The 27,980-nt window shown below is 43.4% G+C and overlaps 2 protein-coding genes across 4 annotated transcripts in view; both read left to right on the forward strand.

Moving 5' to 3' along the window:
• fred (friend of echinoid) overlaps positions 1-27,980 on the forward strand; it is a 93,518-nt gene that overhangs the window by 59,905 nt on the left and 5,633 nt on the right. The window contains exons 4-9 of one of the 3 annotated variants that reach the window (XM_070276984.1): positions 3,923-4,183; positions 4,434-4,630; positions 18,901-21,156; positions 21,267-21,965; positions 23,389-23,793; positions 27,577-27,945. In XM_070276984.1, the coding sequence (XP_070133085.1) occupies positions 3,923-4,183; positions 4,434-4,630; positions 18,901-21,156; positions 21,267-21,965; positions 23,389-23,793; positions 27,577-27,945 (4,187 nt within the window). Of the gene's footprint in view, positions 1-3,922; positions 4,184-4,433; positions 4,631-18,900; positions 21,157-21,266; positions 21,966-23,388; positions 23,794-27,576; positions 27,946-27,980 lie in introns of those variants that run through there. The other 2 variants (XM_070276985.1, XM_070276986.1) reach the window with 2 other exon arrangements.
• Fpgs2 (Folylpolyglutamate synthase 2) lies at positions 24,377-27,210 on the forward strand. Its single transcript, XM_017233459.3, has one exon. The coding sequence runs from the start codon at positions 24,588-24,590 to the stop codon at positions 26,943-26,945; it is 2,358 nt and encodes a 785-aa protein (XP_017088948.2). The 5' UTR covers positions 24,377-24,587; the 3' UTR covers positions 26,946-27,210.

Raw genomic sequence — 27,980 nt, forward strand, 5'->3', positions numbered from 1 at the left:
TGTGGCTTCAAGGGGGGTCAATGGGTGACTCCCGTCCGTCATTTGACGGAGATTGTGTGAATAACTTGATGAACGTTCCGCCAGAGTGGACGAGGGGGGCTTGTAAACTCAGTTCAGTTGTTCGCTGATTTGTTGGGCTGTTTTCATTTATTTATACTGACTTTTTTTTTTTGCCGGCCAACTTGTTAAAAAGTTGACAAATTCAGAGAGTTATAGTGCTCTTAGGGGATTACCGAGTCACTAAAATTGTCGAGTGCTATAACAGCAGCAACCGCAGTTAAGCTATGAACTGAAATACTTAAGAAATTGATTAAGAAGTTTTCTCTTATTAAGTTTTCCTTCTTAAAAGTATTTTTATTAATCCTTAAAATCCACTTAGTCACCAGGATATCCGTTCTGCTACTAATCTAGTAACTAATAGTAGTTTCTGTGCTGAGCCACCTTATTTATTTTCCCACGAAGACAAAGTAGAAAGTGAAAGTAAAAGTCCAAACAATAACAAACAAAAGCAGAATGCGAAACAGTAAGCAAGGACAAGCGTTTAATGGTCACAACACAGTGGGGAAGGTCCTGCATCCTTCTTGTCTCCCTCACACTTTACACTCCCAGCTACTTTCTCTTTCGCCAGCCATTGTCCTTTTTTTCTTCCTTTCAGTTTCAGGGATGCGTGACAATATGCCGTTTAATTATACGTCAGGATACCCACTTTTCCCGCCACACCGCCCCCTCATCCATTGTTTCTGCTTTTCTGTTGCTGTTGTTGTGATATCGCACACACATTTTAAAAGTCAATTATCCGCACATAACGCACATCGTTGAGGGGTGCTGGTGGGTGCCAGGGGGGCGGATAATGTGTTGGAGGAACTGAACCGAGGGGGTGGAGGGGAAGCAACCCATCGCATCCTTGCCACGCGTCAAATTTGGCGCGTTTACATTTTTTTCCCCTCATCGGCTTCCTCAGTTTCAGTTCCATTTCTTAAAGAGTCACTCGAAAAAATTTAACTTCTTAAATTTAATTGAATTATAAATTTATCAAAATTAAGAGAAATAATTATGCTTTATTTTTCAACAGATTATAAAATAATATTTTTATTAATTTCAATAATCTTATAAATCTTGAACTAAATCTTTCATTGTTCAACACCACACTTTATATGTGATTTGTTTTTCCGAGTGCCTCAACTTTTCCGATAACTAAGAAAGCGGGATGAAAGTTTATTACTTTCTCGGGACGACTCCTTGGCATGCGAGACTGTGGACAGCAGAAAGAAAGCGGAGAAAGTCAAAGGAAGCGATGGCGGTGAAGGCGCCGAAGGATGTCTCGGCAAATTGAATTACATGAGACATGAGACGGGGTAACGAAGAAAACGAGCCATAAGACTTCGATACTAAACCGATAATAACATAATCACCCCACGCCTCCCTCTTCAATGAGGCAACTATAAAGTGAGCTTTAGTTACCGTTAACAAGCCATTTATCCTGCCACAGGACTCCGCCTTCGCCTTCCCTAGATTATCCTTTATTTATTCCTTCTTGGTCGATTGATAGTTTGGTGAAAGTTGAAGCATTGAGCTGGCCAATGGCTCTGTTACCTGAATTTTCTTTTTTGTGAAAAGTGTCCATGACTTTTCCAAAGATGCTACTGTGATATTGAATTCTGAAAAATTATACCCAATTAGAGGGAAAACTTCATACTTCATACATCATAAGAGATATTATTTTCTGTCTTTATTAATAAACTCCATCCACTCACAATAGCCATTCCCAATTCCAGAGACAAGTAGGTCAGGGTAATTGTTCAATACTTTTCACGTAATTGTGGGCCTACATGTGGATGCCTTTGTGTGTGTGGGCCATCTCGTTGGACTCGTTGAGGCAAATAGGCTGTGTCGTGTAATTGGCAACAATTTGCATAACAATTCTGCGACTGTTTTGCATAAGTCCTGCGACGATGCAACATAATAACCGAAAGCAGAAGAACAAGGAGTAGGACCAAGAAGGGTAGATGCTGGCCGGGTGGCGGCGGGTGGGGGAGGATGGGGAGGCACTTACGTACACATTAGAAATTCCTTCTTTTCGAGGCTGCAAGGACATCGCTGCCAGATGGAGAGAGAGAGAAAAAGAAAGGCCTCCTGGCAGAGGCAATTATGTGCTTCGCTTGAGCCGCACTCCACATATACGACTCCTTTTCAACGCCCCCCGTCTCCTACTCCCATATCCTTTCTCTGCCCCTCTCAAGTATCCTTTCAAGACAGCCTGCCTCGTAAAAGTCGCTACCGGAAATGCAATGGCAAAAGCGGTAGCAGCGGCAGGAAAAAAAATGGGAAAACCCAAATGAAATCTCTGCCAGTGCTACAAAATGCAACCGTTTCCTCCCAGCTTTCTTCTTTATCCTTTCCCCAACTACTCTTTTTTTTAACCACACATATACATACATATACATCTTCTAGAAAGTTATCAAAATTGAAATTTTTTTACATTTTTTATTCTGTGAGCCCGAAAAGAACTTTGCATCCCACAGCACGGCCGCTGAAGAAGTTTATAAGATCCACTTTAATATTGTCGAGTGCTTGATTTCTGCCACGCCTCTGGTTCGGCAGCCGCCCACCATATCCCCATCACCAGTTGGCGAAAAATCTCATCATCAGAAATTAAAACTTAAACACAAAAGCCAGGCCTAGGCAGCTGCCGGAAAGGAGTCTTCCATCCTAGTGCTTTTTCTTCCCAACAATTATTAAAAAACAAGTGAAAGAGGAAAGATAAGTAGAGATCAAGGATATATAGAAGAAAGTTAAAAGACTATATGATACCCTATAATTTAGTGAGAGAAATATGACTTAAAATGTACTGTGAACTGTTACAAAAATAGTTTTATTTTTATCTAAAATCCAAGAGCCTTAATATACCCTTAATACTAAAGTCTATCCACCAAAAAAAGTAGAATATGAAATGAAATATCCGCCGCGGCAATATGCAACAGTTTTGCAGCCATTATGCTTGATTGAGTTTTTCCATTTGGTCTTAGAAAGTCAATCCGCCATCCGGCCAACATCCTTATTCCTCACCCTCATCCTCATCCTCGTCCTTATCCTTATTCTCTTTCCGCCATCAAGGTACCACTGCAGCCATCTTAAATTAATAAAAATGTTTTGCCCAAGACAGGACCAGGACCAAGACCAGGACCCCCGGGCAGCCGAGTCCGGTCCCAGAATTGGGCTAATAAATTTACAAAAATGAGTTCGACGCTTAATTTGCCATGAGCATTTTTCATTTTATTTCGCACCGGACTTGGGAACATGGCTTTTAAGCCCCGCCAAAATGGATTCAAGGGAAAACCCAACAAATACACGGCCATACAGAAGCGAAAACACGGAAAACAGAAGGCTACCGAATGAATGAAAATGAAAATGAAAATGAACAACAAGATGAGAGGAGTTTGGCGGGCGGAGTAGGAAAAGCTACTTAACGAAAACAAGTGAACAGGAATTTATTTTCCGGAATCCTTAAAAGCATTACTAACTGCACGATGCTCTTCTATGGATTTGGCAAGTCCTTAAGAAAGTTATTTATTTTGAGTTACTGACTAATCATCCTCTTCATGTTTTCAATTACAATTTCTCTTAATTTTTTGATATCAAAAGCATAGGTAGTGTAACCAACAGAGCCTACAGTAATTCCAATGAAAGCTCACATTTATATAAAGATAAATAAATATTGAAATAAATAAATATATGTGTATGTGGGCCTTTTGTATGTTCAGCTGCCTGTAAATCAACAAAAAATATATACAGGCAGTTAATTTGCATAAAGTAAAAGTTTTCCCCACGGCCTTGTACTTAATAAATCGCTGGCAGTCAGTAGTCAGCAGTCCCTTTGGTCAGAACAAACCATTTACTTTCCTTTTGATTCTCTCCATTCCAGTTTGGACTTTCGGCCGAGTCGTGGTATTTACGATCTGCAAATCAAAAACACCTCCTACAATCGGGATAATGGACGTTTCGAGTGCCGGATAAAGGCAAAGGGCACCGGGGCGGATGTCCATCAGGAGTTCTACAATCTGACAGTGCTGACGGCTCCCCACCCGCCGATGGTCACTCCCGGAAACTTGGCGGTGGCCACCGAGGAGAAGCCACTGGAGTTGACATGCAGCAGTATCGGTGGCTCCCCAGATCCTATGATAACGTAAGAATATCCACATATTCATATTTTATGACAATATATCCCAGAATTTAAGTTTTACCCTTTCAAAAGTATTCCTTTAAAGTTAAAACTCTTGAACATTTTTTGTTACTTCTCCTTTTGGGTTTGTGGCCAAGTAAATCACTTAACGGGCGGTTGCCTTCATTAATAATGCTTTTGTAACTGTTACCATTTCTCTATTTCCTCTGTTTTTGGCACTAAATCGTGGCCATCGCTCTCGTATTTTTTGCAGCTGGTACCGCGAGGGCAGCACCGTGCCACTGCAGTCGTACGCCCTGAAGGGCGGATCGAAGAACCACTATACGAATGCCACCCTGCAGATTGTGCCCCGACGGGCCGACGATGGCGCCAAGTACAAGTGCGTTGTCTGGAACCGAGCCATGCCCGAGGGTCATACCCTGGAGACCAGTGTCTCTCTGAATGTCAACTGTAAGTAGTCGAGGGCATTGAACACATTTTTTTGGGGCATTGGGCTTTTTACACATTCTCTACAATTTGATTAGACAAGTTTGTAAAAAAAAGATTATATGAACTGAAAAAATTATCATTATCCTGATATTCATATTTAATTTGGTAAGTTTCCTTAATAACTTTAAGTTTGAAAAGAAACCCGGCAAAGCCTTGAATAATTACGACACCTTCACTTCATTTAAAAGCCGTTTATTCCTTGACCTCAAAAACTTGGTCAACCGCTGACCTAACAAACAAACTTATTTCCGATTCTCATTCTTCACTTGTGGCATATTTTTTTCTTGGTTTTTGCAATTAAAGTTTGGCAAGAGCCTTATGAGAACATATGTCGCCAATTCAGCACCGTTTGTTGTCGCCTGATCAACGTGACCGAAAAGCCAAACACATGACACGAGACACATAAAGTGTCTGCCACCCAGAGGCAAACGCCCCCCCACACAATGCCACTTGATTGTTAGTTATTGGGCCACAACAACTGAAATCAGCTGCAGCCCGACCGGACCGGAGCATCAACTTGTCATATTAGTTGGCAACCAAGCCCCACTATTCCCCCCACTAGATCCCCAACATCATAACACATTTGATGCGGATATTAAATTTTCGGGACACATTTAAGGCAGAGGACAGAGCGACCAAAGCGGACAACGCGGCGTATGCGCAATCTACTTGTCACCGCGCGTTCACACTGCATTTAATAAAAATCACTAGCAATGACATGTTACGGAATCTGCATAAAATTTATGCAATCAAATAATGTAACAAACTACGGCAACTACTACAAGCAATAAAAGGCGAAAAAATATTGGTGGTTGTGGCCCAGGATGAGGCAGAAGAGGCAAGCTGAGCTTGCCACAAATATATTCATAGGAAAACATAAATTGCAGTCATTTTTATACACGCCGGATTTGTAGCCGCAAAAGCAGACAACAAGAACAGCTCATATGTGTTTATATATAAATGTCTCTTATAAATATATATGGTGTGTGTATGATTGCGTGTTTCTCCCTTGGCGTCGTCAACGTAACAAATATTTATAGTCTTTTTCATTTCGCAAAAAAAAGACGAAAGAAATGAACGTCAAGTTAAGAAAAGAAGAAAAGGCTAGTTCTGTAAAGGCTAGAAAAATACTTATTAGTTAGGGGTATGACTGAAAGAATCCCTTAGATTGTCTACAAGTTAAGCCCACTTGTATAACCTCCTTAATAAATACTTTTACTTTATTAAAAGGTATAGTTTTTATATTCTCATATAGGGTACTCTTTTGCTGACATAAAAAATACAAAGAAACAGCCCGAACAAACCACAGCCAACAAACTGAATAAGAATAAATGACAACAGCCAAGTGGTTCTAGGGAAGGAGAATGGGGCATGGTAGCCCTCAGAAAGTAGAACTCCTTTTATGGCTGCGGCAGGCGTGGTCGATGCAATTTTTCGGCGTGTGCCAGGACTCCAGGTCCTGCTGCTGCTATTTATGATGCTCATTTAAAATCCATTAGCAGCAAGTCAGTCCGGGCCACTGGCAGCAGGCAACACCACCACCAGGCCGAACAGTTTCTGGCTACTACCCTCCTGCGGGGTCAAAAGTGAAGCCTCCAAGGTGCATTCAGCTGCAAATGGGGCGGAGTATGCTGGAAGGGAATGGCAAAAGGGGAGGCGCCGCAGGAGCCGCATGCTTCTGAAGCAGTAAAAGCCGCATCAACAAACTTTGCCCAGCGATTGGTGAGATGTTCGACAAGAACAATTGAATTTGCAGCGGCATTCCGGGCTTTCAGTTGGCTTCGAAATTTGAAATGCCTGCGGGCGGCACACGAAAGGCTCATATGGATGGCATGGCAAATGGCCAGAACACAGTTTGACAGTCATTGTTCGGCCTGCGGGCCATTGCAATTTCGAGACCCAAAATTGTGTTGCTGCCTTGGTAGGCTAATTTTGATGGAATTTGTTAAAAGCAACTATTTGCTTTGACTAATTGGCAATCAGAATGGGTTATGCAATTGGAAATTGTATAATTTGTAGCATTTTTAATAGATTTTGTATAAGAAATGCTAACCAATTAACATGGTTATTTTAAATGACATTTTTTACGACAAGTGTGATTTTCTGTCTTTAAAGTAGGGTTATTATTAAAGATCATTTCATGAAAAACTTTTTAAAATTACATACTTATTTATATTTTTTTTTTAGTAGGGTTATTTCTGATAAGTTTATTTAAATAATAACTGTCTCTCATCTTCAGAATCTGCTTTTATACAAATATCAGAATATTTTTTCGCTCTAGAAGTACACCTGTAGTGCTGTTGAAATCTCTGTTTCCGCCAACTGTCAAAATTAGTTGGAAATCAGACATCACGTCCTAATTTTCCGCACAATCCTTAACCCAAATAAGAAAACATTTCGATGGCCTGTAGTTTGACACGCACTGTACGACAGCTGCAGATGCATTGAGACGGATATGAATGCGAATTCGAGGAAAAGACGACGCTGTCTCATGACTGTGATTGTGATTGATAAGCAATTGATAGCGAAGCCATCCGAAGAAGAAAATGGAAGGCGGAGAGCACCAACAGAAATAGGGGCGGAAGTTGAGGAAAGAATGGGAAACAGCAGCTGACAAATGGCAGGGCAATTTTTTAATTGAAAATGTTTGCATGGATTCTTGAAAGCGCTGCCAATGTCATTCGATTCATGCATGTACGAGTATGTGTCTCGTTCTTCTCTAACTAAGCTGTCTCTTTCTTGCCTGCTTCTTCATCCTAGATATATAGATACATATACATATATGTATATGGATCTAGAAGCAAACATATATCTATGTTTGCCGACTCGGTTTGTTTATTTCGCTCTCGGGTTTTTGCTGTGTGTGTGCATTGCGTGTTGTGCCTGCATTTGATTGATTTATGCCAGGAGCTACAAAAAAAAAAAAATACAAAACTCAAAAAAATAAAAACACCCAAAAATTGAAAGAGAAAAATGGGAAAAAATAGAGATGGAGGAGAATATATATGTACATATATATTTTTGGAAAAATAAACTCCCAATGCGTCATGTTGTCATCGAGGCGACTTCTCCTCCGACCGTTGAGTGTTTTATAACGTGCGAAAATCCCCAAATGAAATTATTGGAAATGTCTCTCTCGCAGCCCCTCTGGCCCGCATTTTCTGTGTTTTTCCTAGATGGAATAAAAAGAATTCATATAAAGCCAGAGAGCTGCCTTTTTGGCGAGTGGGAAATAGGAGTGGGGAAATGCGGAATGGCAGGCAGGTAGCCAGGCAGTCAGTTTCGTGGGTGGCAAGGCCATCAAATTGCGCATACGCAACGTGGGCACGCATAGACAAAACACGAGGGCCAACAACGCCTTGTCAACTTGGCACAGTTTGCTGCACCTGTGAGAGGCACGTTCCACCATGTACAACATTCCTTGCTACCACCCACTCCTCTAACCGAGGGGTTTGCCAAATGCAATCTCCAGCCTGAAATTTCAAGCACACCTCCCCCCCTTTTATGGAACACACGCACACACAGGTGTGCCCGGCACGTGACTTTTGTTCAGTTGCATGCACCGCACGTAATAAACCTTTGCCATTCCATACAATCGCGGAATTTAAGAGGTATTAGCAGGGTAATCAAAAGTCGAATAGATCTTGAAATATCTTATTATTATTATTATTTTTACCCTTCAGTTTTAATAAACTTCAATACTAAATAATTCAGAAATGATTCTAAAGATAGGCACAAAATCCAACAAAATCGAGCTTAAAACGAATATAAAAATATTGCATTAACGGTATCCCACAGTCTGTATCTGAGGTCCTTCGAATCCGTTTTTTGATTATTTTTGGAGTCCTTGGCCAAAAAGTCGCCGACGACGAAGACAAACAGCACTCATGTGTCATGGACCGCTGAAGTGGAAAGCAAACCCGTTGAAAAGACATTTCAATTTGAATAAAAAAGATGCTTTCTCCAAGAGTGGCATAGCAGTGGTGCTATCAGGTGTGTGGCATGCAAATGCATCTGCAACACCAACTCTCCAGGCCGTCGATGTCATTTGACAATAATGCGCATTAGCCAGAAGATTACCCAAGGCAAACAGAACCGGAATTGGCAGATGAAAATGTTTCCGAAGTTGTTTCCTCATGGCTAAAATATTTGTCAATCACTTTTAGGGTTTTATTCAATTTTAAAGTATTTTAAAAATATAAAAGGTAATGAAAATATTTCTATTGGAAGACTAAAACATAAATTTTGGAATACTACTTCTGCTATAGATTATGGTTCTGTTTAAGCAAGCCATATTGCACCACCACTAGCACCACCACCTCATAAACATCCACCTTGACTTGACAAGACAGGCGAACGTTCTCTGGAAATCGCAATCACGTCTCGGAAACGAGTTCAGCACGTCTCGAGTTTCGGGCTTGGGCTGTTTCATGTTATGGCTTTGGCCAATATCATTGGAATACTTCGAGATTCGGCCAGGATTCGTTGCCTGTCCGTTTTGATTATGCCACTGCCGGCGCAAGCTGAGTGCAAAAAAGGCCAAGAAACCAGCCAGGAGGAGAGACTAGGGCCGAGGAACAAAAAAAGCGTTAAACCAGCGAGCTTGTCTGCTGACTCGGCTACACGAAAACCTTTTTACACCAGGACGGGAGCAGAAAGTCGGTCTAATGCTGCACACAATTGCAATTAGTGTCAGTGCCGGGGCAATGTCAGCCAACCGACTTCGGTTTTTGGTTGGGCTTAGTTTGGCTTTGGTCCTGGTTATTGGCCAGCTTCTTGGCCATTTGCATAACCACAAAAGGAATGCGGCAGGATGGCCAAGACAAACCGAAATTTTTGGCCAGCAATTTTTGAGTTGCCTCAACGAGTTTACTCCTTGTTACACTCAAACCAAAAATCTTTTCCCAGCTAAGAGTCTTAGTCTGACAATGAAATTATTTTAAATTTGAAGAATAATCTCCTTTTTCTTAGTGTACACTTGAAGATAGCTCCCTCATAGCAATTTTTCTGTGCTTCGGCTCAGTTTTCTTAAGCTGATTTCAACTTTATCCCCTTCCATTTTTGTCGGACTTCCTTGGGCCAAGTTTAAAATTTCTGGCTTTTAACGGCATTTTAATGAATGCAGCTAGAGCAGCATTGTTGTAGTGGACCCAGCTAGACTTTGGACTTTTGAGTGCTACTCCAGTAGAAGAACTCTCAACTTGAGACTTTTTTAGAGACCGCCGGACTCAGTTGGCAGGTAAAACAGGTAACACAGGACGACAAACCAACTAAAAAATTATAAAAAGAAAAGAAACTTTAAGCCGCTTTAAGCACAAATTATAGAAACAAATGTTTCAGCAAAGGATTCTTCTGGTCGAGTGTTTTTCAGATGTCCTGGCTTCGGCTTAACAGCTTTTGTGACAAAAGCAAAATTAATTGCTTTGCCCAATTTCAATTAACTGCACTTTTTGGTTCACCCAACACGGCAGCTTCATCATCATTGTCCTCGTCAGTGGGTAACCGCAAGTGCTCTACAGAACTCCTCCACATGTTTTTGTTTTCGCAGTACTCACTGTACGTCCAAAGCCAATTCAATTAATTTCCACCAGCCATATGACACCTACGGACCAATGCACAAAGCGCAATCAAGTGCACAATGAAGTGACACCCTCAACACTCACTCCCCCCCACCACACTGACCCCTTTTATTTTTTTTCTTTGCTCAATGACCCCCGTTGCAGGGGTCCCGAAAATGTATGGTATAGTTTTTATAAGCCATCGATGGCCGGTGCCATAAAAGTTGGCCATTCAACTTGGCCAAGAGTGGTTGGCAAGTGGAGGTTGGGGCTTGGTGGGAAATACGCGCTGCATAATGATTACATTCTGGCACATGTATCGGTTGATTTATTTTAAATCCGTCTGTATATTCTGGCCATATCGATGATGTGGCATTTTTGCTTGGCTTTTGATACAAAAAACACAAATATCAGTTAAATTGGCTTCGACTCTCTAACAATACAGTTCTTGCTGCAGTTTTCTATTTGCAAAAACTGCAACTAAAGTGTTATTAAAGCTATTGGCCATATGTCATCTGGCTTTAATGCCTTTTTCAAATATGCTTCACTGACTAACATTTTCTCCCCTCGGAGCATCAGGAAAAGAGAAATCCCTGCTTCCATTAGGTTTCTTAATTTGAACACATTTCCACTGGCATTTCGATATTTATTTTTTCTCCGCTGAAAGACCAGAGGCATGAGTGTATCCTGGCGGGTGGAACCGAGCAGGAGCATAGTACAGGAGGTGGTTAGGTGTTGCCAGCACGCGCGCCGGAAGTCACGTGATGTGTTCACTGTGACACGTACGCGACAGCAGGCAAAGGAAGCAACCGTAGCAGCAGAAGAAGAATCGGCGGCAGCTGCATCCCGCCCCCACTTCTTTCACCTTTCCCCTTTGGTTCCACTACCCATCGCTTTTTCCCGTTTGCCGCCTTTGTCGTTTGTAACTTTTCAATTTGGACAAGATGGAAAGCTGGGGGTGGAAAATGTCAGCTGCATAAAGACGGCATATGCAGCTAAAGGCGAAATCACAGCGAGAAAATTTTAAACACATATATTAATAATTTATACAACTGATAGATTACAAAATATGATTAATAAGAGAAAAAAATATAACTTTTCTAACAAATTATTAAAATCTTAAACCAAAGTTATGCCCTTACCAAGTCTCATCTAAATTCTTCATAAAATACCTCAAAAAAGAATATCTAAAGAGAAATTTTCCACACACATTTTCCTCTGTGTGCAGTTTGAGACTTATAGCCTGCGAAAAGCTTAAAGCCAAACAGAAAACTCAACTCATTAAAATAACTCCGAGCAGGTGTGTGTGATACATCCTGCCTGAAATGGCAAGGAGCGGGAAACCAACAGCAACAACACAAAAACCCGAGTTTCGGCCCAGTTCCGGGTTAAATAATTAAATTTCCCTGCATAAATGGCCAGCGGGCATAAGTTACGCCACGGCCAACGCGGCGTATGCGCAACGTTTCATTTTTATTTAACGCTGCCTAGCCGGAAGCCAGGATCTCGTCGACTCGGCTTGGGTTTTGGGTTGCGGGTACGTTTTGGTTTGAGTTGCGTTCCTTGCGACTGGGCCAGGTTAATGCCAGGTGGGCAATGCACGTGGTGCACTTGCCAAGCAGGTGGGTTGCAGGGGGGCCGGTTGCTGGTGCAGGCGGAGCATATTTCATGGCACTAATGTAGCTGGTCATAAAATCACAATGTGCAAGCCGAGCCAGTGGAGCAAACAGCCGTGGTAGGTGGTATCGGAAGGAGGCTTGGCGTGGGGGTTGGGGCGTGGCAGCATACATGTGAACAAGGTCCAAGCCAACTCATTTAAAAAATTTGCGCAAAAAATTATTACACAATGTGGGTTCTTGCTCCACAACCACCAGCAAATACTCTCTTCATTAAATAAAAATATGTGAAAATAATAAAACAAAGCTTAAAACTGCTACAAAACAAAAATTAAGTCAATCATATTAATCTTGCTCAACATTGTTCCAAAGATATAGCGTTTGCGGGGGGTCATATTGGCCTCCTATGCGGTCTTCCCCATTTTTGAAGGGGATCACCCAGAAAATTTGACAAAAAAGTGAAAAAATATTTTGTTCCTAGATTTTGATGCAGATTTATGGAAAATCGATCCACAAATCTTTTAAGGTACTCCGTTTAAGGATCGGATGAAAAATGCCAAAGATATAGCGTTCGCAAGGGGTCATATTGGCCTCCTATGCGTTTTCCCCATTTTTGAAGGGTATCCATCAGGAAAATTGACAAAAAAGTGAAAAAATAATTTGTTCCCAGATTTTAATGCAGATTTATGGAGAATCGATCCACAAATCGTTTAAGGTACTCCGTTCAAGGATCGGATGAAAAATGCCAAAGATATAGCGTTCGCAGGGGGCCATCTTGGCCTCCTATGCAGTCTTCCCCATTTTTGAAGGGGATCATCCAGAAAATTTGACAAAAAAGTGAAAAATTATTTTGTTTCTAGATTTTGATGCAGATTTATGGAAAATCGATCCACAAATCTTTTAAGGTACTCCGTTTAAGGATCGGATGAAAAATGCCAAAGATATAGCGTTCGCAAGGGGTCATATTGGCCTCCTATGCGTTTTCCCCATTTTTGAAGAATATATCCATCAGGAAAAATTGACAAAAAAGTGAAAAAATAATTTGTTCCCAGATTTTAATGCAGATTTATGGAGAATCGATCCACAAATCGTTTAAGGTATTCCGTTCAAGGATCGGATGAAAATTGGCAAAGATACAGCGTTCGCAAGGGGTAATATGGGCCTCCCATGCGGTCTTCCCCATTTTTGAAGGGGATCATCCAGAAAATTTGACAAAAAAGTGAAAAATTTTTTTTTCTAGATTTTGATGCAGATTTATGGAAAATCGATCCACAAATCTTTTAAGGTACTCCGTTTAAGGATCGGATGAAAAATGCCAAAGATACAGCGTTCGCAAGGGGTAATATGGGCCTCCCATGCGGTCTTCCCCATTTTTGAAGGGGATCATCCAGAAAATTTGACAAAAAAGTGAAAAATTATTTTGTTTCTAGATTTTGATGCAGATTTATGGAAAATCGATCCACAAATCTTTTAAGGTACTCCGTTTAAGGATCGGATGAAAAATGCCAAAGATATAGCGTTCGCAAGGGGTCATATTGGCCTCCTATGCGTTTTCCCCATTTTTGAAGGGTATCCATCAGGAAAATTGACAAAAAAGTGAAAAAATAATTTGTTCCCAGATTTTAATGCAGATTTATGGAGAATCGATCCACAAATCGTTTAGGGTATTCCGTTCAAGGATCGGATGAAAATTGGCAAAGATACAGCGTTCGCAAGGGGTAATATGGGCCTCCCATGCGGTCTTCCCCATTTTTGAAGGGGATCATCCAGAAAATTTGACAAAAAAGCGAAAAATTTTTTTTCTAGATTTTGATGCAGATTTATGGAAAATCGATCCACAAATCTTTTAAGGTACTCCGTTTAAGGATCGGATGAAAAATGTCAAAGACACAGCGTTCGCAAGGGGTAATATGGGCCTCCCATGCGGTCTTCCCCATTTTTGAAGAGGATCATCCAGAAAATTTGACAAAAAAGTGAAAAATTATTTTGTTTCTAGATTTTGATGCAGATTTATGGAAAATCGATCCACAAATCTTTTAAGGTACTCCGTTTAAGGATCGGATGAAAAATGCCAAAGATATAGCGTTCGCAAGGGGTCATATTGGCCTCCTATGCGTTTTCCCCATTTTTGAAGGGTATCCATCAGGAAAATTGACAAAAAAGTGAAAAAATAATTTGTTCCCAGATTTTAATGCAGATTTATGGAGAATCGATCCACAAATCGTTTAGGGTATTCCGTTCAAGGATCGGATGAAAATTGGCAAAGATACAGCGTTCGCAAGGGGTAATATGGGCCTCCCATGCGGTCTTCCCCATTTTTGAAGGGGATCATCCAGAAAATTTGACAAAAAAGTGAAAAATTTTTTTTCTAGATTTTGATGCAGATTTATGGAAAATCGATCCACAAATCTTTTAAGGTACTCCGTTTAAGGATCGGATGAAAAATGTCAAAGACACAGCGTTCGCAAGGGGTAATATGGGCCTCCCATGCGGTCTTCCCCATTTTTGAAGAGGATCATCCAGAAAATTTGACAAAAAAGTGAAAAATTATTTTGTTTCTAGATTTTGATGCAGATTTATGGAAAATCGATCCACAAATCTTTTAAGGTACTCCGTTTAAGGATCGGATGAAAAATGCCAAAGATATAGCGTTCGCAAGGGGTCATATTGGCCTCCTATGCGTTTTCCCCATTTTTGAAGGGTATCCATCAGAAAAATTGACAAAAAATTGAAAAAATAACTTAATCCCAGATTTTGATGCAGATTTATGCAGAATCGATCCCCAAATCGTTTGGGGTATTCCGTTCAAGGATCGGATGAAAATTGGCAAAGATACAGCGTTCGCAAGGGGTAATATGGGCCTCCCATGCGGTCTTCCCCATTTTTGAAGGGGATCATCCAGAAAATTTGACAAAAAAGTGAAAAATTTTTTTTCTAGATTTTGATGCAGATTTATGGAAAATCGATCCACAAATCTTTTAAGGTACTCCGTTTAAGGATCGGATGAAAAATGTCAAAGACACAGCGTTCGCAAGGGGTAATATGGGCCTCCCATGCGGTCTTCCCCATTTTTGAAGAGGATCATCCAGAAAATTTGACAAAAAAGTGAAAAATTATTTTGTTTCTAGATTTTGATGCAGATTTATGGAAAATCGATCCACAAATCTTTTAAGGTACTCCGTTTAAGGATCGGATGAAAAATGCCAAAGATATAGCGTTCGCAAGGGGTCATATTGGCCTCCTATGCGTTTTCCCCATTTTTGAAGGGTATCCATCAGGAAAATTGACAAAAAAGTGAAAAAATAATTTGTTCCCAGATTTTAATGCAGATTTATGGAGAATCGATCCACAAATCGTTTAGGGTATTCCGTTCAAGGATCGGATGAAAATTGGCAAAGATACAGCGTTCGCAAGGGGTAATATGGGCCTCCCATGCGGTCTTCCCCATTTTTGAAGGGGATCATCCAGAAAATTTGACAAAAAAGCGAAAAATTTTTTTTCTAGATTTTGATGCAGATTTATGGAAAATCGATCCACAAATCTTTTAAGGTACTCCGTTTAAGGATCGGATGAAAAATGTCAAAGACACAGCGTTCGCAAGGGGTAATATGGGCCTCCCATGCGGTCTTCCCCATTTTTGAAGAGGATCATCCAGAAAATTTGACAAAAAAGTGAAAAATTATTTTGTTTCTAGATTTTGATGCAGATTTATGGAAAATCGATCCACAAATCTTTTAAGGTACTCCGTTTAAGGATCGGATGAAAAATGCCAAAGATATAGCGTTCGCAAGGGGTCATATTGGCCTCCTATGCGTTTTCCCCATTTTTGAAGGGTATCCATCAGAAAAATTGACAAACAATTGAAAAAATAACTTAATCCCAGATTTTGATGCAGATTTATGCAGAATCGATCCCCAAATCGTTTGGGGTATTCCGTTCAAGGATCGGATGAAAATTGGCAAAGATACAGCGTTCGCAAGGGGTAATATGGGCCTCCCATGCGGTCTTCCCCATTTTTGAAGGGGATCATCCAGAAAATTTGACAAAAAAGTGAAAAATTTTTTTTCTAGATTTTGATGCAGATTTATGGAAAATCGATCCACAAATCTTTTAAGGTACTCCGTTTAAGGATCGGATGAAAAATGTCAAAGACACAGCGTTCGCAAGGGGTAATATGGGCCTCCCATGCGGTCTTCCCCATTTTTGAAGAGGATCATCCAGAAAATTTGACAAAAAAGTGAAAAATTATTTTGTTTCTAGATTTTGATGCAGATTTATGGAAAATCGATCCACAAATCTTTTAAGGTACTCCGTTTAAGGATCGGATGAAAAATGCCAAAGATATAGCGTTCGCAAGGGGTCATATTGGCCTCCTATGCGTTTTCCCCATTTTTGAAGGGTATCCATCAGGAAAATTGACAAAAAAGTGAAAAAATAATTTGTTCCCAGATTTTAATGCAGATTTATGGAGAATCGATCCACAAATCGTTTAAGGTACTTTGATCAAGAATCGAATAAAAATTGTTGAAGATATAGCGTTCGCAGGGGGTCATATTGGCCTCCCATGCGGTCTTCCCCATTTTTGAGGGGTATCACCCAGAAAATTGCACAAAAAAGTGAACAAATAGTTTGTTCCTAGATTCTTAAGATTCTAATAGATAAAGCTATCTCAGTGGCCTTTTAAGTCTTGTAAGTTTCAAGATGAGCAAACACCAACCCAAAATCGTTATTCCCTGCTCAAGAAAAAGAAATTAATTTTTTTCGCTTTTTCACACATTTTTCCTGTTATTAAACTATGAAAAATAGGAATGAAGTAAAATGAAGGCGAGTGCCGTGGCAAATGTCAGGACAGCAAGAATGCTGGTCTAGGGCTACCAGGACTTCGGGGGCAGAGAGAGATGGGCGTGGCAGCAACACCCCGACATCAGCGTGAAACTACATGGCTGGCTGGGCATGAAAATGGCCAGGGGGCTTCCATCCTACAATAGTGGGTGAGAGGGTGGTGCTGGAACACCATGTGTTGAAATGCAAACTTGATTTTTTCCATACCATCCTTCGTGGCTTCTGTTTTTCTGGTCTCCCTCGCCGGTCCGCTGACAAGCTCTGCTCATTAAATTTTATTTTATAATTACACACACCAGCAAACACACACACTGCCATGCTCACGCACATTAGCACACACACAAATGTGTTATAGTATGTGTGTGTTCATGGTCCCTCATTTAGGAGTTAGGCTTTAATGTTTTCGGGCAACGCGTAATTGGGTCCCGGATAACGCAGAATTTTTCTAGGAAACTGTTTTTTAGGACGGTATTTTTATGCTCTTGCAGAGGGTATTATAATTTTGGTCAAAAGTTTGCAAAGCAATGAAGGAGCGACTCTATAAGGTATACATATTTATGATTAGGATGAACCCTGTCTGCCATAGTCTTTCCTTTCTTACATTTTTTTCATAACTCTTCCATTATTTCTAAAGGAAACTGTTTGTGTATACATTATACATCTGAAAACATAATATAACACTCATACTTTCATAATAACATTCCAAAAGATGTTTTATTTTGGTAACTATTTAGTGAAATAAAAAAAAAAAAAAATTAAAATATATTGCCCTCCTCCTCGCTTCTCATATGGTGCACTTAAGCAAGGTCGAAAACTCGGTTAAAAAATTATTCTTTTTTTTTGTGCAAACTTTTATCTGTTACTTAATGTTTATTTTAAAAGATAAAAGATTATAATTGCCTCTAGTGTGTTTATACAGAAACTTAGTCCTTTCGAATAATCCCTTCACAATATTGTATGTTAGTGTATTGAATTATATAAAAATTCTTAAAATATTTTTTTATTTTCCTGTAAACTAAGCCCATAACGCAAGCACATTAACTTCGTTTTACGAATTAGAAAGCCAACAAAAAACAATTGGCCAAAATGTTGGGCCGCCAACAACACAAGTATCGGGCTATCAGGGCCATAACTGTGAGGAAATGGGAAATGGGGGAAAAGCCGTAAAGTGCCGGGGGTCAAAGGGGAGGCATAGAGGTCAGACTCGGTTCGGTTGGGCAAACGGTGATTAAACTAAAGTGTTCGAAAGTTAATTGGCGCAACAACAACAGCAACAATTATACTTAGCCACTATTATGCCTCACGCCTGACTGAACGCGCTTTTCCACAGTTGGCCGGGGAAAATGGAGGAAAATCGCGGTACTATAAGTAGTGGATGAGAGGAGGACTTGTGGGCGACGGCTGATGGGTGGGTGGTTGGGTTGTGGATGAGGGTAGAGTGCCACCAATTCGATACGATGCGATACGGAACGAAACTAAAGGCACTTAAACCAAATGACCAACGCGTACAATGGTGAGTTAAACGACTAAAAGTCACTGAAATCGAAGTAGAGGCTAAGAGGTTTCCACCTCTTTAAATGGGAAAAGTTGGCCTATAAATGATATAAAGATAAAGGCAACGGGGAAGGGAAATCAAATAATGTCTAGACAAGTTGTTAACAACCGCATTTCAGTTATAGGATATTTGGAGTCTTACTATACAAGTCTTTAAACAAGTATAAGTACTGAAACTATTTTCCTGCCAAATATTTAACCTAAACCACTGTGCCTTGGTAATTTCTAGGCCCTGTTCCCTCACTAAACATATATTGTTTTTTTCTTTGTACCACAAAATGGCATTATTTAAAAATGTCGATGGGTCACGCTGAACTCGTCAACGTCCTTCCCTGGTATAAACTGCTTTTTTTATAGTTTTTTTTTTCGTTTTTGCGATTACTGTTCATGTTGCCGTCATTGTGTAATTGAAAACGGTTATTGACAAGTTAATGGGCCAGCGTAACAACCTCAACCGAGAGGGGAATCTAAACTAGCTACTGTAATTGCCTATTTGTATGCTAACCCAAATGAACCGAAAAAAATATATTTTCAATGGGTGAATAAATTTGAGATAATAGGTTCTATGAGGCCTAAAATTGGCAGTACTTGTTTCTATATTTTTTTATAGGTCTTACTTGAGGTATTCTATTATAATAATACCCAATCTTTCTATTTCTAGACTATCCTCGAGTAGAAGTCGGACCCCAAAACCCCCTTCGGATAGAACGCGATCACGTAGCCAAGCTGGAGTGCCGGGTGGATGCCAAGCCCATGGTCAGCAATGTGAGATGGTCGAGGAACGGGCAGTATGTAAGTGCCACGCCCACTCACACCATCTACAGGGTGAATCGTCATCACGCCGGAAAGTACACCTGCAGCGCTGATAATGGCTTAGGAAAAACGGGAGAAAAGGATATAGTTCTGGATGTCCTGTATCCACCGATTGTGGTCATCGAATCGAAAACCCACGAAGCCGAGGAGGGAGAAACGGTCCTCATTCGATGCAATGTCACTGCCAATCCATCGCCCATCAACATTGAATGGCTGAAGGAAGGAGCCCCCGATTTCCGACATAATGGCGAGCTATTGACCCTGGGCTCTGTGAGGGCGGAACATGCCGGGAACTACATCTGCCGATCGGTGAATATAATGCAACCATTCAACTCTAAGAGGGTCGAGGGCGTTGGTAACTCCACGGTGGCTCTGCTGGTTCGCCATCGACCTGGCCAGGCCTACATAACACCCAACAAGCCAGTGGTTCATGTGGGCAATGGCGTGACCCTGACCTGCTCAGCAATGCCTCCCGGGTGGCCAGTGCCACAGTATCGTTGGTTCCGCGACATTGACGGCGATATCGGAAACACTCAGAAAATCCTGGCCCAGGGTCCCCAGTACTCCATCCCCAAGGCGCACTTGGGCAGCGAGGGAAAGTACCACTGTCATGCTGTCAATGAGCTGGGAATCGGCAAGATAGCCACCATTATCTTGGAGGTGCATCAGCCACCGCAGTTCCTGGCCAAGCTACAACAGCACATGACTCGCCGGGTGGGCGATGTGGACTATGCCGTGACCTGCAGTGCCAAAGGGAAACCAACTCCCCAGATTCGATGGATCAAGGATGGCACGGAAATTTTGGCCACCAGGAAAATGTTTGACATACGCACCACACCCACAGATGCCGGTGGCGGTGTAGTGGCGGTTCAGAGCATTCTCCGATTCAGGGGCAAGGCTAGACCCAATGGAAATCAACTGCTGCCCAACGACAGAGGTCTCTACACCTGCCTTTACGAGAACGACGTAAACTCGGCCAACTCCTCCATGCATCTAAGGATCGAACACGAGCCGATAATCATCCATCAGTACAATAAGGTAGCCTACGACTTGAGGGAATCCGCCGAAGTTGTGTGCCGTGTCCAGGCCTATCCGAAGCCGGAATTTCAGTGGCAGTACGGAAACAATCCCTCACCTCTGACCATGTCCTCCGACGGCCACTACGAGATCAGTACGAGGATGGAGAACAATGACATTTACACCTCGATCTTGAGGATAGCCCACCTGCAGCATTCCGACTATGGGGAGTACGTCTGCAGAGCCGTGAATCCGTTGGACAGTATCCGAGCACCCATTAGATTGCAGCCCAAGGGCTCACCGGAGAAACCGACCAACCTTAAGATCCTGGAAGTGGGTCACAACTATGCCGTCCTGAACTGGATACCAGGCTTCAATGGAGGCTTTTCGAACACCAAGTACTTGGTTAGCTACCGCCGAGTGGCCACCCCAAGGGAGCAGAGCCTGTCCGACTGCTCAGGCCATGGCTATATCCCCAGCTACCAGATCAGCAGTTCGTCCAGCGGCAACTCCAATCATGAATGGATTGAGTTTAACTGCTTCAAAGAGAATCCCTGTAAGCTGGCACCTTTGGACCAGCACCAGAGCTACATGTTCAAGGTCTACGCTCTTAATTCTAAGGGAACCTCTGGATACTCCAATGAGGTGGTGGCCACCACGAAAGTCAGTAAAATTCCACCGCCCCTGCATGTCAGCTACGATCCCAACTCCCATGTCCTGGGCATCAATGTGGCAGCCACTTGCTTGTCCCTGATTGCCGTGGTCGAGTCGCTAGTAACGCGTGACGCAACTGTACCCATGTGGGAGATTGTGGAGACACTGACGTTGCTGCCCTCGGGAAGCGAAACCACATTCAAGGAGGCCGTCATCAATCACATGTCCCGACCGGCTCATTACACGACCGCCACCTCGGGCCGCAGTTTGGGCATGGGTGGCGGTGTGGTAGGAGGCGTGGCAGGTGGCTCCCATCACGGTGAGGATCGAACAATGGCGCTGGCGGAAACAGCAGGCCCAGGACCAGTGGTAAGAGTTAAGCTATGTCTGCGATCGAACCACGAGCACTGCGGGGCCTACGCAAATGCAGAAAGTGAGTATTATATTTTAAATATTATTAGAAAAAAAATTAGAATTTAAGTCCAACATTACACTCTTTCCTGATTATATTCCCATTATAACCTTTTGACTTAATCCTTCCAGTTGGCAAGTCCTACATGCCGCACAACTCCTCTATGACGACGTCCGCCCTGGTGGCCATCATCATCGCCTCGATATCCTTCTGCATCTTTCTGGCACTTCTGTACGCCTTCTGTCGCTGTCGCAGGACACACGCTGCCAAAAAGGAGGCGGCCGGGGGGACAGGCACAGCCACAAACACCACGACTCCCGGTACCGCCGGAGGCAAGGAGTACGACCTTGATTTGGACGCCAGCCGGAGACCCTCGCTGACCCAGACGTCGGTGGGTGACCCGCAACAGCAGTCGCAGCAGCAGCCCCCGCCCCCACCGCCCTACTACCCCACCGGCAGCCTGGACTCCAAGGAAACCGGTGGAGGCTGTGGCATGGAGCTCACCCTCACTGCCCTCCACGATCCCGACGAGCAGCTGAATATGCAACAGCAGCAGCACCACAGCAACCACGGCCAGTACCAACAACCCAAAGCCATTCTGGGAATTTACAGTGGTGCCGGGGCAGGATCTGGGGCAGGCAGTGGGTCAGGAGTAGGAGTCAGCAGTGGTGCACACTCAAACGGCTATGGCTATCATGTGACAAGTGCCATCGGCGTGGACGGCGACAGCTATCAAGTGCTGCCCTCCGCCGCCAACTCGGCAGCAGGATCCCACGGAATAGGACACGGACATGGACATGGACACGGCATCGGAACCGGAGCCGGAGAGTGTAAGTACAGCCACAGAAAAATATATTTCTTTGATTCTGAAAGTTTTTCAAAAAAAGATTGGGATACATAGGCTGTATATCCAAAAGATACATGTTATGGAGTTTCAAAACTGAATTAGTTTCTTAAAAAGAAGCTACTTTTTCTCCGAGTGTATTAGGGTGGACCGATTCCGTGCCACCCAGGCGACAACTTATGAAGAGACGTGGCTCTGTGGCTTTCCGTCAGTGATGAGGGACCCAGAAGTGTGGGGTGGCACGGTGCGGTGGTTTTTGGGGTGAGGCTTTGAGGTTTTAAGAGGCGGTGGGGGAGTGTGGGCGTGGTGTGTGTGTCTTGATTAAGCGACACATTTTTCGGCGCAGATTTATGGCGGCCATTTCGATGGTGAGTCCTTGTCTCCCCCGGATCCGGAATCCGGATTCCCGGATGCCCGTGCTGGACTTTTTGGCCGTAATTGCATTTCATGTCAATCTAGAACGGCACCTCCGTTCTCCACTTACCGAGCTACTCATGCAAATGCAGCGTGTTCCCTGTCCACTATCCGCTCTCCAGCTGCCACCCAGCCACTGCCCCCCACATCACTCTGCAGATTTTCACACAGATTTTCCCACCAATTTTCCATGGTGTTTTGGTGTCCGACCGTAAGCAGCTCGCCTTGGCAACCGAAATGACACCAATCGGCAACGGAAACGGAAATGGGAGCGGCTGAAAACTTGCCATCGTAATGCCAATTAATGAGAATTAAAGCGTTATCCTTCGGTAGCCTTTGGCCAAGATCTCTAGCACTTGACCGATTTTAATTGGCTGCCATAAGAGCCTTAAAAGCCAATTCGATTCAAGCCAATTTTTTGCTAATTGCTTTTATTATGTCACATTTCTTAGGAAAACTATAAATCAAAGATATCTTTATATTTTATTATGCAATAAATGATAAGTTTAATAAATAAATGAAGAGCAATTATGATTGCGTAAGAAATAAAATAAATAATTGGAATAATCTCTCGCACTTAAGGCGACGGCCTCTTAGGCCTTAATCCGATTTGGCTGATAAGCTTAAACCAAGCCCCTATTTCTTCCCATTTCACTTTAAAGACCAATTAAGACCAATTTTTAAAATTAAAGCAATATGGGAGGGGATTAAAGCTTGCAAGGAATATTTTTTTAAAAAATTTTAAAAATATTTTAGATGGTTAAAAATGTATAGTTAAGCAACCTAACTCATTTCTTCTGAAGTGCAACAACCAAGAATGCATTTTAATTGTGGGCTTCCGTTGGCTTTGTGGCCCTTTCTTTGCAACTCTCTGGCAAGCGTCAACTTAATTACTATTTCTCTGCCCCCGCACTACCACACACCCACTCATACACACCCATACTTGTACGCCACACACTCCTGCACACACACATCGTTGGTGGTTGGAACCAAAGCAGGACCACTTGAGGCGACACCTGCAACATGCAACATCGGCGGAACTGGCAGTGGCAGTAGCAACATTAACCCGAAGCAGCAACTTATAGCACGCGCCAATGTAACGAAACAACCCACCATTGCCAGCACCACCAACAACAAAATCTTCAGCAGCAACAACAACAGCAACGGCAACAACAACCATTCCACCAACAACACCACCAACAACAACCACAGCTCCAGCTCCACCTCCACAACCACCTTGCAACGCATTCATCTGGCAAATAGAGAAAGGGAAAGGGATAGAGAGAGGGCTTTGGTGACCGCAGCCACAGCGGGCACCACCACAGCTTTGGCAACCACCATCACAACAACTTCCCGTAACGCCAAAGCCGCAACAACAACAACAACACTAGCCATTACAGGTAACTCCAGCTAGAAGTGACAAAACTGAAAACAGAAAACTGAAAAGGAGCAACTTTCAGTATCGCACCACCACATGCAAGCAAATAACCAAAATGTTGCACCCACACCCACTCGACACTAAAAATATGCACCACACCCCAAAAATGTTTTCCACTCGCACTTGCTGTTCGTGCCTGCCACAAATTGTTGCACTCCGAAATGGAAATAATTAAAATAAAATTAAGCGGATTACGGGGGAGGGCGGCGTTTTGAAATGGATTTTATTTTATTTTTTCTGACAAGAAAGAATAATATAATTTAAAATCCATAAAGTGTATTTAAGCATAGTTTTATTTGGAAAAATATACATATATGATTAAGAATGTACAAAGGATAAATAATCCTTTAAAAATAAAAACACTGAAATTAACTAGATAATATTTAAGAACATAAAGGTTATTACTTAAAAGTTTAACCTCAATTTCTTTATTAATTTATTAATTTATTTGTCTTATGGTTTTTTGATTAATTTATTAAAAGGATACCATTATCATATCAGTATTAATGTTTAATATTTTTACCTTTCCGTTATGTGTCCGATAAAAGTGACACTTTTGGAATTTTAAAGCCGTAACAAACGATTAAAATTTGAACAAGTCTGACACAGAAAATTCCCTCGACAAAATCCATGATCAAAATTTAGACACTTCTTGGCTATTCATTCGCCTGATTCCTCTCTAAACAAAATCGCTAAAAAAAAATCAACTAAAAATCGTATTTTTCATTTTAATTGTTCGCCCCAAACGTTGTCGGAATGTATTCGCTGTTGCCGTTGATTGCCCGAAGACAAAAGCCGCGTTTGCGGGGCAGTATTCAATGGTGGGTGCAATCGAGTCAGAGTTTCTTCAAAATGAGCTTCAAGTCGCCCCAGCCGAGGCCCACCAAGGCCACGATCAAGGAGCTGTCCAAAAAGCAAGTCCAGTCCCAGTCCCCAACCCCGCAGACCATGCCACAAAAGGCGATGCCACAGCAGGCCATGCCAGAGCAGGACATGCCACAACCACTTGATCAGCCACCACCTCCGGATAACAAGAAGAAGCCCATAGGCACCATTAACTCTGGAATAGGGACTAAAATTAAACATCCTTCCGCCATAACAGCCACCCAAAAGCCAACGATACCCAACATCGCTGATCAGCGGGCCAAGTGGATGGCAAAAGTCTCACCGGAAATGCAAAAGAAAGCCAAGCTGGCGGCTGCCAAGGGCAGTGCACCGGCGAGCCCTGCGAAAATGAAAAACCAAAACCATCAAAATTCGGGTTTTGGTCAAAATTTTGGCGGGATGCCCCGGAATCAGAACCCCTGGCAGTCACAAAATATGGGTAATATGGGCAATATGGGCAATCAGCCTCTGAAGAAGCCAGAACCAGACGAGGCATTCAAGGGTGCCTCCTCGGAGGCACAGCGCAAGTCCTGGATGAGTAGGATGCAGGGATCGCAGCAAAAGAAACAGGCCCAGTGGCTGAAGGACATGCAGGCCAAGCAGCAGGCGGGCAAGGAACTGCATGCCCAGAAGATGCAACAAATGCAACAAATAAGTAAGACAAATGAGGCGCCATCAACTCCACCTCCGACAAGCAACCAAATCGCAGTGCTGACAACTCTCCAAGAACCGGAACCGGAGGAGAAGAGTCCCGAGCACCTGGCCTATTTGGATGCTATCAAGCAGTTGAATAGCTACCAGGCCCTGGAGCCGGCGGCGGGAAGAGCCACCTCCAAGGGCAGCAAAGCGGAAGCAGATCCGATAATAGAGCAGACGCTGGAATGCCTGGAGAAGACAGGCCTGAGGAGGGAGCAACTGAAAGACATACCCGTGATCCAAATAGCCGGCTCGAAGGGCCGGGGCTCGACCTGTGGCATCGTGGAGAGTATCCTGCGATGCCACGGCGTCAAAACGGGGGTACTTTGCTCCCCCCACATGTTCCTAACCAGTGAGCGAATCCGGATCGACGGCGATCCCCTGGAGGAGACCAAGTTTACGGAGTTGTTTTGGAAAATTCACAACGAATTGGCGACTACGAAGCCAACAGCCTCGTACAACAAACTAATGACCGTCATGGCCTTCCATGCCTTCCACCAGGCCCGCGTGGATGTGATCATTGTGGAGGTGGGACAGCTGTGCGCCAGCGATGCCACCAATATAGCCTACCATGCCGAGACAATCGGCATCACGACGCTGGGATGGGAGCAGAGCTCGAATCTGAGCAATTCCCTGCGGGACATTGCCTGGGCCAAGGCGGCCATCATGAAGCCACATGCCAGCATCTACACCAGCGTCACCCAAACGGAGTGCTCCGAGGTCCTGGCCCAAAAGGCCAACCAGCTCGGCTTGCAGCTCCACCGTGTGCCCGCCTTCACCGACTACATGGAGGGCAATCTGAGCAACAAGCATCTGATGAACAAAGCCAACTACTCGATGCGCTTGAACGGATCACTGGGCATCCAACTGGCCTACGATTACCTGCGACGGCACAAGCCGGAATATGTTGTAGGCCTGGAGCACAATTCCACATCCCTGACACCTGGAACCACTCGGGGTATCGAGTTGTACGAGCAGCCAGGACAGTTCGATTTCATCAAGCATGACATGTTCAACGTCTACCTGGACAGCGCCGACACCTTTGAATCCATGATGGCCTGCCGCGACTGGTTCTACACCAGGACACGCTCCAACCGCCAGCCGAAGGTATTGCTCTTCAACAAGGTCAACGAGTTCAATGCCAAGGACCTCCTGACCATCGTCCGGAGCAACCTGCGCTTCGAGGAGGCCTGCTTTGTGCCGAGTCCGAACTTTTTCGAGGGCGAGATCATGGCCGAGGAGGAGGGCAACCCGATGGTCTGGCACGGAATGGAGGAGCTGCAGCGGGCCAAACGGAATGCCGGAAACTGGCGTGCCTTGTGCGAGGAAAACGGCAAAAAGGACAATTCCCAGCTATCCATCTCGATCAACGCCTTCTTCGAGCATCTGCTGAACAAATACGGCAAGCAAAGCTACGGAATGAAGAACGAGCTGGATATTCTGGTCACCGGTTCCCGGCAACTGGTGGCCGCCACCCTGTCCTGCGTCCGCCGCATGAAGGCCGTCCACCAATGGAAGCCCGACAGGCGATAATAATGGAATTAAGATATTCGACTCGACGGCCAGGCAGTTTGTTCCACAACTTGTGTTTTTCAACTTAAATTTCGTCGTGAAGGTTTTTGTTATTTGTTTTCTTTCGAAATACAATTTACTCGAAAACGTGTCAAGAATTTGGTTGAACATTTTACAAGACGCCCCTTGACCGAAACCCTAACAAGTTCAACGAATGCACGTGACGTAAATATTGTATTTCTGAAAATTATTAAAGAGGAATTATTAAATTATATAAACTATTTAATGAGGGGCCATCCAAAACGATAGCAAAGAAATACTAATATTTTGATTAATTTTAATTATTTTATGTTATTAAAAATAAATAACCCGGATGGCATTATTCCCACACTGGGCTGTGAGCTGTTTCTGGACAGCTGCCTGATGGGAATGACTGGGTAATACTGGCACTTATGAATCCATGTTAGTTCATGTTAGTTTGTGTATTTGTTTCTAATTAGCCACCATGACTTTCAAGTTTTTTTCGCACTCACTTCTAAGCACCTGAAGCACTTGGCACCCTTTTACACACAACTCTGCCTATTTAGTTTCTAGCGAGTCTTTAATTAAGCCCGAAAATAACCAGAAAACCAATGTGTATGGCCATTCGCAGGGTCGAGCAACAATTCGAATGAGAACAACTACAGCAACGCCAGGGACATGTCGCAGGAGGCCTTGTGGCGCCTCCAATTGGCCGCCGCCCAGTCGCAGCAGATTTACGTAGAGCGGCCGCCGTCGGCGTTCAGCGGCCTGGTGGACTACAGCGGCTACTCGCCGCACATCCAGACGGTGACCAGTTCCCTGAGCCAGCAAAGCTTCGTTGCAGCCGCCGGTGGGTCTGCCCAGGGGCAGCCCTTGGCGCCCCACGAAATGTTGCAAGCTGCCCAGCGGTATGGCACCTTGAGAAAATCCAGCAAGCAACCGCCTCTACCACCGCAGAGAAAGGACCTGGGACAGCAGCCCAAGCCACAGCAGCAAATGGGTAAGTTTTTTTTTGTTAATTTGAAAGATTCTCGA

The sequence above is a fragment of the Drosophila bipectinata genome, chromosome 2L (genome assembly GCF_030179905.1).
Source record: "Drosophila bipectinata strain 14024-0381.07 chromosome 2L, DbipHiC1v2, whole genome shotgun sequence".
Lineage (NCBI taxonomy): Eukaryota > Metazoa > Arthropoda > Insecta > Diptera > Drosophilidae > Drosophila > Drosophila bipectinata.